Source organism: Paramacrobiotus metropolitanus, unplaced genomic scaffold (genome assembly GCF_019649055.1).
Source record: "Paramacrobiotus metropolitanus isolate TYO unplaced genomic scaffold, Prichtersi_v1.0 Parri_scaffold0000043, whole genome shotgun sequence".
NCBI lineage: Eukaryota > Metazoa > Tardigrada > Eutardigrada > Parachela > Macrobiotidae > Paramacrobiotus > Paramacrobiotus metropolitanus.
Genome location: NW_026570263.1, coordinates 1,084,179 through 1,097,129, shown reverse-complemented (window position 1 = coordinate 1,097,129; position 12,951 = coordinate 1,084,179). Strand labels below are relative to the sequence as shown.

Genomic DNA, 12,951 nt, shown 5'->3' with positions numbered 1-12,951 from the left:
TGTTCGCCGAAGTCGTATAGTTCGACTTCGCGAGCTTCCAGGTAAACGATGCGGCCGTGTTGCGCCTCGTTTACTTTTCGAGCTTCGTTCAGGCTGTACTCCAGTTGAGCTCGGAGTTTCTGTTCCTCCTTGAGGGCTTGGTTCAGTCCATAAACCTGGTCGGCTAGCTGAGCGTTTGCTTCCACCAGGTCGACATCGGCTGTCCTTTGGTTAGGAAAGCCCATGTCCCGAGCGTTCGCGTCGATGAATCGACGTCCCGTTCTGACGAGGAGGATTTCCATTTCCGCCTCGAGCTCGTCGACTCGTTGCGTTAGACGGTCGATCTCGTTATCGGCCCTCTTGAGTTCCACCACGTATCTATCGACTTCGTTTCGATAGACCTCGGCTTCTTCGTTGGCCTGGTTGAGTTGCTGATGGAACGCTCCTGCTGCCTGTTCCGACTCGACCAGTGTGGTCTGAACTTCGGCCAGGTCTTTCTGTGCTTCTTCGAGCGCTTTGTGCGCCTCGTCGAGCTCTTTTTTGATTTCGAAGACGGCTGCTGTTGACCGGTCCAACATGCCATTAAGTGTGGCAATTCGGTCGTCTTCGTATCGACACGGTAAGTCGGCTCGCTTCAATACAGCGTTAAGCCGGTCGATTTCCCGTTGTTGGGTGGCGATGCCCTTGTTAGCATCGGCCATATCTCGTTCCCATTTCCTCCGTTCGAGCCTATGGGTGTCCTCCGAGTTTCGGAGGGATCCTTCTGCCGAGTCGACGATTTTGTCCGCCAAAACGATCTGTGTGATCAGTTTGTGGCATCTCGCTCGGAGTAGGTCGAGATCGTTAATCTTCTCGGGCGGTGTTGCCGCGATCCACTTCTTGGCCGTGTATTCGAGTGCACTGGCCTGGTATCCAAGATTCTCCTTATCGGACTTGGGTGGTGTCGTAAAGAATCCGTCCGCACTGTTCGGTCTTGACGCGTTTGTTGCCTCGAAGACTTCATTTGTCGGTGACGGAGTGCTACCAAGTTCGCCAGTTCCGAACATTGGTGGTGACAACCTTTGGTTCAGGTCGACAGGTCGACTTTGTGTCGCCTTAGTCGACTTCACCGTTTGTTGAGCTTCGGTTACTCGAGTCGAGTCGCTTCCGGTTGGCGAAGGTCGGCTCAACGGTGAAATTATCCGTTCGTTGGGTGCCGGCATGTTAGTCGGCGATCCGGCTGGGTGAGGGCCGCTTCGTGGCGGTACCTCGGAATCTGTCGTTCCTGCCGGTGATTTAGTCGACTGGACGGTCGCATCCGACTTTGTGTCGGCTGGTTGCCGTTCCAGGCTAGTCGGTTGCTTATTGCCGACTTCCTTTTCTCCGATCTCGGTGGTCGGCGTCTGTTGACCGACCTTCGAGACTGGCGAAATCCTTCCGACCTGTGTGGTCGGTCGGACGTTGCCGACTTCTGTTGTCGGTTTCTCCATTCCGTTCGAGGTCGGTTGTCCGACCTCTTTCGTTAGTGGTAGGTCGACCTTCGGTTGGTCGACTTCCTTTGCTGAGGGCTGGCCGACCATTTGTTGGTCGGCTTCCTTAGTCGGTGATTGTGTACCGACTTCTTTGGTCGGAGATTTTCGCTCGACCTGTGTGGTCGGCGATTTCCGTCCGACTTGGTTAGTCGGTATGTCCGTGTTGGACGAGGTTGGCTTCGGCACTTCTTCCGTCCTGTTGGGTGATTGCCGTCCAAGCTCGGTGGCTTTTGTAGCCGTTACCGAGTCTGGAGCTCCGTGTGAGCTCGACTGTTGGTCGGCATGAGACAATGTGGTCTCTGCCTGCAGCTGTTCCACATCCTCCCCGGTCGGGTGGGACGGGGCTGCTACGTCAGCTGGGGCTTCCAGGAATGTTTTATCCCTGGCGTCCTCAAAACTGTCATCCGAGGTTGGATTCGAGTCAGCGAGGAGAATCCGTTCGTTGCGTCTCTCCTTCGCTTCGGCCGACTTAGTCGAGTCGGTTGAGGACGGCTGACTTTTGTCCTGACCGGCGTACCGGAGTGAGTACTTTCCGGTCATGTTCGCACGCCGAGAATAGTCGGTGTTGAACTTTCTCGCGTATTCGTTTTCTCGAGGATTCGACATTGTTGTCGAATCGGGTCGGCTCTGGTGGAGCCTCAAAGGTTTTATTAGTTAAAGAAGAGAAAATCGAACAATCCTCTGTGTGAGGATGTTCGATGAAATCGGGAACGTCTTTTGGTTCAGGAACTTCCGAGGGTCAGGAACGTCCGGTGAGATGTTGTTGTTGTTGTTGTTGTGTCTGTTGGTGACTCAGTACACAGGGTTAATATGCAGTACTATGGTACGGTACAGTACGTTATAGTAGTACGGTGTAGTACGTCCTATACTACTGTGCTGACCAGTGTGACGTAACAGGTTAAGTGGTCTTGCACTTCTGCCTACGTCACAGAATGCGAGCCGCGTGCAAAATTTACAAAAAAACGATGAATCACGCCTATGTTAGGCTATGGGAACTTTCCCCTGCACTCTGATTGGCTGCCTCTTAAGTACTGATAAGCGGTCGTTATGACGTCACAAGGAAGTTCGAGAATTTTCGCGCTATTTCCCGCGAGAAAAACAAATTATTTTTGCTCGGCTAGAAAGTTTATCTAGTCGGATTTTTGAGTTTTTAACCGTTAGAAATTAGTTTTATTAATTAAGAAAATTTTCTGGTGGTCGAAACACCGTTAGAAATCAAAAACAAGAGAGTTTCCGACCTGTTGCCGGTTAGCCTTTGTCTAACTGTCTAGACAGGTTCGTTGACCTAGCAGGTCGGTTCTCGACCAAAAGCAAAATTCCGAGTCGGTTTCTCCGTCGGAAATTACTTTTTAACCGTTAAAAAGTTAAATTTTACGGATAGAATTCGTTTTCTACCGTTAGAAAGTGAAAAGCCGACCTAGTTGCGGCTAAGATCGACCTAGAACCGTTACTTTACCGGTGTCGGTGTCGGTGTCGGTTCCGCTCGATTTCCTCCGTCCGAGGTCGGAAATCCGTCGTTTCCGAGTAAAAATCCGCCGTTAAAGTTGCGGGTCGGTGTTCAAACCGATGGTCCCCGTATTATTGGAGTAATCCGTTCGCGCTGCAGACTCTCGTTCGAGTCTGATCCGTCAGTTGGGAGAATTCCGTGCTGTTGGGAATGTGCTCTTCAATGTGGAAGAGACAGAGAAACTGTGCTCACCAGCTGGGTGAGAATCACTTCAGTGATCCTCGTTTTCCTCAGCTGTAAGACGATGCGATCAGTCCGATCGACAGTCAATGCAGAGATTGCTTCAGCAATCTGTCTGACAGTGACTGAAAAGGTTCCTCACGAGTTCTCCGTAATTGAAGCCTTCACCGTCTCCTCAAAGGTTCCGTAGGAAGGAAAACCAGAAAAGATGCTGCTACCATGTAACAGACAAGCACGAGGAGATCACGAGTGATGCTTTATTGTACAAATAAAGGGGGAACAATGCTGCGTAATAGCAGGAAAGCAAGAACATAGCCGTGATGGCCAAGCAAGTGTGTGCTAGAAAAGCTCTTGAGCGTCCGTCAAGGCGTGAAAGAAGCAACTGGCGGCAAACACGTGCTGTGTGCCATCAGCTGTGTGATGATGCGCAGACTGGACTCAATCCAACGCGAGCGTATCAACGCTGAGTCATACCGCGAGAGAGGAACGAGAGAGCAAGTGTGGCTCAGTGTATGCGCTGCGTATATCCGCTTCAGCGGATGAGTGCAGTGCAGCAGCACACGTACGTACAGCGAGAGAGGTGGTATCGGCAAGCAATGGTGCAAGTACGTCCTGTGTGGACCGTACGCACCAGGCGCAGTCGTACTCCTCTGACACTGGCATCCGGTTTGGTTTTATCGAATTTAATTTGATTTTTATTGCATTTGATATGATTTCTAGAGAACTTTACGTGATATGTATTGATGTTGATTTGATTTTACTGAATTGAATTTCACTTGAGTTGGCGCGCAATGTACATCCCGCGCAGCTTCATGTCCATCGCCACCATCTCCATCGCGCCCACGCCGCTGCACACACTGAGCTTCAGCGGCGTGTCCTTCGACATCAAGCAGGTGCCCATGGAGGACAACTACCGGGCGCTGTATGACGCCTGCGTCGAGCTGGTCAGCGTAACTAAATGAAATTTATTTTATTTAGAATTTATAACATTATCCAGAATTTTGTTTGTAGTGGACATTCGCCAGGGAGAAGTTCGCAGCAGCGGCTGCGCTGTTCGACGCCGATCCGCGCACGCTCAAGCACATGTGGGGCCAGTTCTGGGGCGCGCATCAGCGCTTCTTCAAGTATTTGTGCTTATCCGCCAAAGTCCGCCACACCGTGCGCACTGCCAAAGCCGCCGTCAAAGAGGGAAAGGTGCGAGATATTTTTCCATATAATTTCCTACATTTTTTGCGAATATTTTTCCAGCTGTCTGTGTGAGCGAATTGCTTGGCTCAGTTTTGGTCAAAACAGTTTTGGGTTGCACCCAGTTTGGCAACAAGCCATGATTGGTTTTGCATGGTGTTGTGGGCGTTTTACTTTCCTGTTACTGATATTCTGTTGTTGCAAAACATTGCTGTTTCTCCTGTTTTTATCTATGCACAAACTACAAAGCATTTACACGGCTTTTTCCTAACTATTTTCACTGGAATCAATTAACCGTAATCCCTTGTTTGCGTAGTGCGTGGTGATCGGACTGCAGTCGACGGGGGAGGCGCGCACCCTGGAGGTGCTGGAGGAGAAACGCGGTGACCTCACCGAGTTCGTCTCCACGGCCAAGTACGTGCTTCTGCATGGAAACATTATGTTTGTGAAACATTCGGCGTATCGATCTGAATCCTGTTGCAGAGCGGTGTTCGGGTCGTTGGTGGAGAAGCACTTTCCGGCCTTCGACCGGCGCAAGGCCCTGGAAACGGTGGGCATGGCCGACCTGCTGGAGGACGCCATGGACGACGCGCTGGATGTGGAGCCCGATGCGCTGCTGTCCGGCAACGCCAAACGCCGTCCCAGTAGGTCCATCTAGTTAAATATGTCCTCTCTTTGTACATTGATCGCTTATCCCCGTATTAACATTGTATCACTGATCACAAATACATCTGATGGATATGAAATGTACTGTAGTTGCATGCAGTTGTGAAACATTCGTGGGTGCAGTTCTTGTACCAACGGAAAATATCACAGGGTTATCAGTTAGCTGTGTATATGATATAAAAACTTGAAACATCACAACCGTGCTCGAGTAAAGTAAATGTATTTTCTTTAACAGAGCGGCGAAATCGCACAGTGGTAGAGTCATACAAACTGCCCGGTATGTCGGAGTTTGAGGACGACGACGACGACTCTAAGGATGAGGAGAGCGACGACGATCGGCCCGGGCCAGCAGCGCAGCCGTCCTCTTGCGGGCGCGCATCGCGGGCGGCTGCCATGGCGGCGGCCTCCGTCAACCACAAAATAGTCGCTGCCAACAGTAGCAAGACCGGAGCCGACAGCGCCAACGGGAACGGGAAGAAGCGGAAGAAGTCCCGGACGGTCAATGCGTACAAAAAGCAGGCGAAGAAGCGTAAATCCGGCACGAGCGACGAGGAGGAGGAGTCGGATGCGTCGGATTTCGTGCCCAGCGAGAGCAGCTCGTCGGCCGAGGAGAGCGGCAACGAGGCGGAGGAGGACGACCCGGCCAGCGGCGAGGCCTCGGGCTCGGGATCCGGCTCGGAGGAGTCCCTCTACAGCGACGAAGGCAGTACGTTGGCAATCCGGTGTAGCTGCCCATTTGCTTAAAAAAACTGTGAAAAATGCAGATTATTTGTTTTACGAATAACATATCCTCGGTGTATGTGAACCAACAGGAATACGGGAAAAATCGATGATTTCTGTAGTGTATACAGATGGTAAAAATCGCAAATTTGTTCAAATTTTGGTCAGCGGTTATCTGTATTTTAGTTTGATGAAAAAAGAATAAATAAACTTGAAAAATTTCGAAAATAGTTATTAAATTTTATAAATTTTGCAGATGTGCTAAAGAAACTGCAGATTCATGTACAAAAGTAAAATTAATTGTAGACCCATGGGTGAGGCTGCTGGAAACGAAGAGAAAAGCGAAAAAGCAGCAGCGGAAGAAGGGCAGCACCGCCGACAAGGGGAAAGTGGACGATGAGGGTGGTGCACAGGCTGTGCCGCCGCCAGGTTGAACGTTGTTTGCTTTGTCGAGTTAATGATTATTGTTATATGATCATGAATAATGGATAATAATATTGCTGCTGTTTTCTTATTATTAAACAGTAAATCGCATTACTGATCACTTATTAAAAACTGATGTGCCATAGAACTGATAGAAGTGATTTAAGAAGCAGGTAAATATTTTGATTGAATAACTGAATATCTCACTACCGGATTGAATAACTATTTATGTCATGGTGCGCTTGTAGACGGGCTGTCGTCGCGGGAACTGCAGGATCGCGCGTGGAAACTGAAGCAGGACGTGCTGGACAAATTCGCAGACGTGTCGGACCGGCTGCCGCCCAACACGCTGGACGACCTGATCGACCAGCTGGGCGGGCCGGAAGTGGTGGCGGAGATGACGGGGCGGAAGGGGCGCGTGGTGGCCACCGAGGGCGGCGGCGTGCAGTACGAGGCGCGCAACGAGTCGGACGTGGCGCTGGAGATGCTGAACCTGGCGGAGAAGCAGCGCTTCATGGACGGCCACAAACTCCTCGCCATCATCAGCGAGGCGGCCAGCTCCGGCATCTCGCTGCAGGCCGACCGGCGCGCGCTCAACCAGCGCCGGCGCGTGCACATCACGCTGGAGTTGCCCTGGTCCGCCGACAAGGCCGTGCAGCAGTTCGGACGGACGCACCGCAGCAACCAGGTCTGACAATTCATCATCATTTTTTCTAGTAAAATTCAGCAGATCAGAATCAAGTTCATTGACAGATTTAAGTTGTTCTCGTTTTGGTCAGCGGTTATCTGTATTTTAGTTTGATGAAATTTGCTGATTTTCCTTCGTTTTTTTTATTTGAATCCAACTGAATGTACTGGTTTATTGAGGTTGGTTTACTTACGAAGTTAAGCGAATTTTATTTTATTTATTCATTGACTTCAGTTGTTTAAAATAAAATGGATTATTTAGTTGCTTTTGAATTATTCACGATTTTTTCTCTTTAAATTAGGTCAGCGCTCCGGAATATGTCTTTTTAATCACGGATCTGGCCGGCGAGAAGCGGTTCGCGGCGGCGGTGGCGCGGCGACTGGAGAGTCTGGGGGCGTTGACGCATGGATATCGGCGGGCGACGGATTCACGGGATCTGTCGGTGTTCAATATCGACAACAAGTACGGGCGACAGGCGGTGGAGATGGTGCTGCGCAAGACGGCCGGGATGGAGTGGCTGACGGAGTGGGACAAGGAGAACATGGGGAACAAGTTCTTCAAGGAGGCGCCCAAGGCGCTGCTGGATGCCGGCTTCCTGGTGCAGGAGGAGGGTCGCCGACCCCGACTGGAAAAAGGTGCGTTATCGCCTCAGCGGGTGCTGAATGAGAAATATGTTATTCGAATTTATCTTGATTTGTTTACGAATTCAGTTTACTCGTATTAACTCGAATATTTTGCGGATTTCGGGATATTTTAATTGCCGACGAAATAGTTAAGTACTGTAACTCAGTCCTTTCTCTTTTGCGGCATTTACTTATTGGATTAAGCCGTAACTGGCCATTATCGTAGAGCAAATGGACATACAGTAGTTATACATATAGTTAGTACTCGTATAATATGCAGCGATGAGTTCAATAATGAAAATATGTAATCGCGGAGATAAATTGTGAAGTGCGAAATTCGCAAGTACCCTTTGAAAGTACATGCGAAATAGATGAAAATTTCGTTGGTATTCATCGTAATTAGAAGCAAAATGCATAAATTTATATTGTTTTCTTCGTAATCACATGAAATGCGCATCAATTCGCAGGTACCCTTTGCAAGTACATGCGAAATAGATCACAATTTCGTAGGTATTCATCATAATTAGATGCAGAATGCACAAATTTCTATTGTTGACTTCATAATTTCATGAAATGCGCATCAATTCGCAGGTACCCTTTGCAAGTACATGCGAAATAGATCACAATTTCGTAGGTATTCATCATAATTAGATGCAGAATGCACAAATTTCTGTTGTTTACTTCATAATTTCATGAAATGCGCATCAATTCGCAGGTACCCTTTGCAAGTACATGCGAAATAGATCACAATTTCGTAGGTATTCATCATAATTAGATGCAGAATGCACAAATTTCTATTGTTTACTTCATAATTTCATGAAATGCGCATCAATTCGCAGGTACCCTTTGCAAGTACATGCGAAATAGATCACAATTTCGTAGGTATTCATCATAATTAGATGCAGAATGCACAAATTTCTATTGTTTACTTCATAATTTCATGAAATGCGCATCAATTCGCAGGTACCCTTTGCAAGTACATGCGAAATAGATCAGAATTTCGTAGGTATTCATCATAATTAGATGCAAAATGCACAAATTTCTATTGTTTACTTCATAATTTCATGAAATGCGCATTAATTCGCAGGTACCCTTTGCAAGTACATGCGAAATAGATCAAAATTTCGTAGGTATTGATCATAATTAGATGCAGAATGCACAAATTTCTATTGTTTACTTCATAATTTCATGAAATGCGCATCAATTCGCAGGTACCCTTTGCAAGTACATGCGAAATAGATCAAAATTTCGCAGGTATTCATCATAATTAGATGCAAAATGCACAAATTTCTATTGTTTACTTCATAATTTCATGAAATGCGCATCAATTCGCAGGTACCCTTTGCAAGTACATGCGAAATAGATCAAAATTTCGCAGGTATTCATCATAATTAGATGCAAAATGCACAAATTTCTATTGTTTACTTCATAATTTCATGAAATGCGCATCAATTCTGCAGGTACCCTTTGCAAGTACATGCGAAATAGATCACAATTTCGTAGGTATTCATCATAATTAGATGCAGAATGCACAAATTTCTATTGTTTACTTCATAATTTCATGAAATGCGCATCAATTCTGCAGGTACCCTTTGCAAGTACATGCGAAATAGATCACAATTTCGTAGGTATTCATCATAATTAGATGCAGAATGCACAAATTTCTATTGTTTACTTCATAATTTCATGAAATGCGCATCAATTCTCGCAGGTACCCTTTGCAAGTACATGCGAAATAGATCACAATTTCGTAGGTATTCATCATAATTAGATGCAGAATGCACAAATTTCTATTGTTTACTTCATAATTTCATGAAATGCGCATCAATTCGCAGGTACCCTTTGCAAGTACATGCGAAAATAGATCACAATTTCGTAGGTATTCATCATAATTAGATGCAGAATGCACAAATTTCTATTGTTTACTTCATAATTTCATGAAATGCGCATCAATTCGCAGGTACCCTTTGCAAGTACATGCGAAATAGATCAAAATTTCGTAGGTTTTTATCATAATTAGATGCAGAATGCACAAATTTCTATTGTTTACTTCATAATTTCATGAAATGTGCATCAATTCGCAGGTACCCTTTGCAAGTACATGCGAAATAGATCACAATTTCGTAGGTATTCATCATAATTAGATGCAGAATGCACAAATTTCTATTGTTTACTTCATAATTTCATGAAATGCGCATCAATCTGCAGGTACCCTTTGCAAGTACATGCGAAATAGATCACAATTTCGTAGGTATTCATCATAATTAGATGCAGAATGCACAAATTTCTATTGTTTACTTCATAATTTCATGAAATGCGCATCAATTCGCAGGTACCCTTTGCAAGTACATGCGAAATAGATCAAAATTTCGTAGGTTTTATCATAATTAGATGCAAAATGCACAAATTTCTATTGTTTACTTCATAATTTCATGAAATGCGCATCAATTCGCAGGTACCCTTTGCAAGTACATGCGAAATAGATCACAATTTCGTAGGTATTCATCATAATTAGATGCAGAATGCACAAATTTCTATTGTTTACTTCATAATTTCATGAAATGCGCATCAATTCGCAGGTACCCTTTGCAAGTACATGCGAAATAGATCACAATTTCGTAGGTATTCATCATAATTAGATGCAGAATGCACAAATTTCTATTGTTTACTTCATAATTTCATGAAATGCGCATCAATTCGCAGGTACCCTTTGCAAGTACATGCGAAATAGATCAAAATTTCGTAGGTTTTTATCATAATTAGATGCAGAATGCACAAATTTCTATTGTTTACTTCATAATTTCATGAAATGCGCATCAATTCGCAGGTACCCTTTGCAAGTACATGCGAAATAGATCACAATTTCGTAGGTATTCATCATAATTAGATGCAGAATGCACAAATTTCTATTGTTTACTTCATAATTTCATGAAATGCGCATCAATTCGCAGGTACCCTTTGCAAGTACATGCGAAATAGATCACAATTTCGTAGGTATTCATCATAATTAGATGCAGAATGCACAAATTTCTATTGTTTACTTCATAATTTCATGAAATGCGCATCAATTCGCAGGTACCCTTTGCAAGTACATGCGAAATAGATCACAATTTCGTAGGTATTCATCATAATTAGATGCAGAATGCACAAATTTCTATTGTTTACTTCATAATTTCATGAAATGCGCATCAATTCGCAGGTACCCTTTGCAAGTACATGCGAAATAGATCAAAATTTCGTAGGTTTTTATCATAATTAGTTGCAAAATGCATAAGTTTCTACGGTTTTCTTCACAAGTGCTAGTTTGACAATGGACAGTCCTCTTGTGCGGCGAATTCGCCAACAAATAATGGATAAATCAATAAGCGAACACCTGAAAATCCATTAATAGATAACTAATCTCGGAGCAAATTACGGCGCTGATAATGCAACGAATTAATTTGTGCAGATAATTTGGCGATGGATAGATTCCTGTACCGGCTGCTGGGCATGAAAGTGGAGATGCAGAACGCCATCTTCGACTGCTTCTCCTACACGATGGACCGGCTGATTGACACGGCGAAGCGAGAGGGCTGCTTCGAGATGGGCATCCTGGAAATGGGTAATTCATTATTCGGCACAATCACCGTTCGCTGCGAATTATTAAAGGAATTCATGGCAAATATTCATAGTTATGAGAATAAATACGTTAGAAATGAACGCGGGCTGTTGATGGCAGGTTTCGGCAGCACGGAAGTGGTGCCGGAGAAGAAGCTGACCTTCGTCGGGAAGACGGCGTGGAGCGCGCCGCCGGCCTTCCTCTACTCCATCTCCGGGGAGCGCGGCCTGTCCTTCGAGGACGCCCAGGAGATCCTCAACGAGTACGACGACGCCAGCAGCGGCTTCTACATTTCCAAACAGGTATGTCCCGATTCAGGCCGGCGGTTTTCAATCAGTTCTATATGACCTTGGAGGGATTATTTCTGATTTACTCATGGATTTTGCGGTGTTGCAGGTGCTGTCCGGGAAGCAGACGGTGTGGATGGCGGTGGTGAAGGGCGGCGGTGACACCGCCCGGGGCAGCGGCCCTACTGCATCTACCGGCCGCACAGCGGGATGCAGCTGCGCTGGGACGCGCTGGAGGAGGTGCAGCGCAAGGGGCGGCTGGTGGCGGCGGAGGAGGCGCGGCCGGTGTGGGAGGCCATGTTCAGCAGCATGGGCAAGCGCTGCGTGCACGCCTACTGGACCGGGCAGTGGCCGCGCGCCAACCGCGCCGGCTGCGACGTCGGCCAGCGGCGCCGACTGATGAGCGTGCTCACCGGCAGCGTGCTCAGCGTCTGGACGGAGATCGGCCCGATCCTCTACAACAAGCAGGTGGTCAAGCGCATCCAGAACGTCCGCATGCGCTTCCGCGACAACCAGCGCATTGTCTGTCAGTAAGGAAGAATTTTCCGCACTTTTTTCATTTTTATTGATTGTTAACGATTCTTTATACGATATCGAACGGTTTTGGCGATTTGCTTAGTTTCTCTTTGATGCCATTCATTTCTACTGAATTTTTATGAGTTTTCTTAAGGAGTTTCTTGCGATGTCCCCGTGATTGTTTTCCAATTTTTAATAGTTTTCTGATTGTATGGTTAAAAGATGTAAAATTTTTACTGAAAAGCAAATATTGCACCAGCACGTAATTTTTGTGTGATTTCTCGGTCAACTTTTCACTGCTTTCTTAGAAATAATTTAGAAACGTTTCAAAGATGAGTTTTCATTTTATTCTATCAACAAATACAACCGAATTTTTATTTAATTATTGATTAATAAATTGATTGGCGAATGGTTGCAGCGAAGCGCAAGGTGCTGCTAATGGACGAAGCGGACGGGGCACGTGCACGAGGAGCAGGACTGCAGGAGGAGCGGCAGGACAAGCGCAAGGAGGCCAAGCAGAAGAAGCAGCGCCAGAAGGCCCTCAGAAGAGCCACGTCATCCCCGCTTCAGCTAGCTAGTCATTTTGCTGATTTATTAATGGGAAAATGACTGATTAATTTAATAATGGGATTTATTGATCTAATGAAGGGGAGATTTGTGTGCAGTATTGTGCTGCTGGTTGCTCGTTTGCTGGTGTTTATTGCCAACCGTTGTAGTCAGTTATTGTAACGAAATGCAGACAGAAAGCCAGTGTTGTCCGATGCGAGTTGTCACGTATTGAAGCACCGGTTTTATTGGGCTTCTGTGTACTGGCCGAACAGATACTAAATTAATATAATAACCAAGAACCCTACAGAATATCCCATCCAGTACAGGTCACAAATATGTAAATGTTGCTACGCGCAAGGGCGCGTAGCCACTGCACTACATTACACGAGTAATGGCCGATAACGAGAAGCAACAGGGTTGCAATATTATGAATGCTGATTTATTTGCTTAAAATCTATCGCGTTTTCTACGAAATATGTGTTTGTAAATTACTGTAATTACAACAGTTACAATTGCTTT

General features: G+C 46.0%; 1 protein-coding gene across 1 annotated transcript; it reads left to right on the top strand.

Moving 5' to 3' along the window:
* The first annotated feature begins 2,683 nt into the window (after positions 1 to 2,683).
* LOC129590893 (protein strawberry notch homolog 1-like) lies at positions 2,684 to 12,680 on the top strand. The gene is given in 13 exon segments (XM_055486332.1): positions 2,684 to 4,121; positions 4,189 to 4,371; positions 4,679 to 4,776; positions 4,846 to 5,006; positions 5,264 to 5,734; positions 6,055 to 6,177; positions 6,420 to 6,859; positions 7,161 to 7,494; positions 10,931 to 11,083; positions 11,201 to 11,382; positions 11,477 to 11,546; positions 11,549 to 11,893; positions 12,302 to 12,680. Coding segments are annotated over 13 exon segments (2,904 nt in total). The 5' UTR covers positions 2,684 to 3,968; the 3' UTR covers positions 12,493 to 12,680.
* The last annotated feature ends 271 nt before the right edge of the window (positions 12,681 to 12,951 follow it).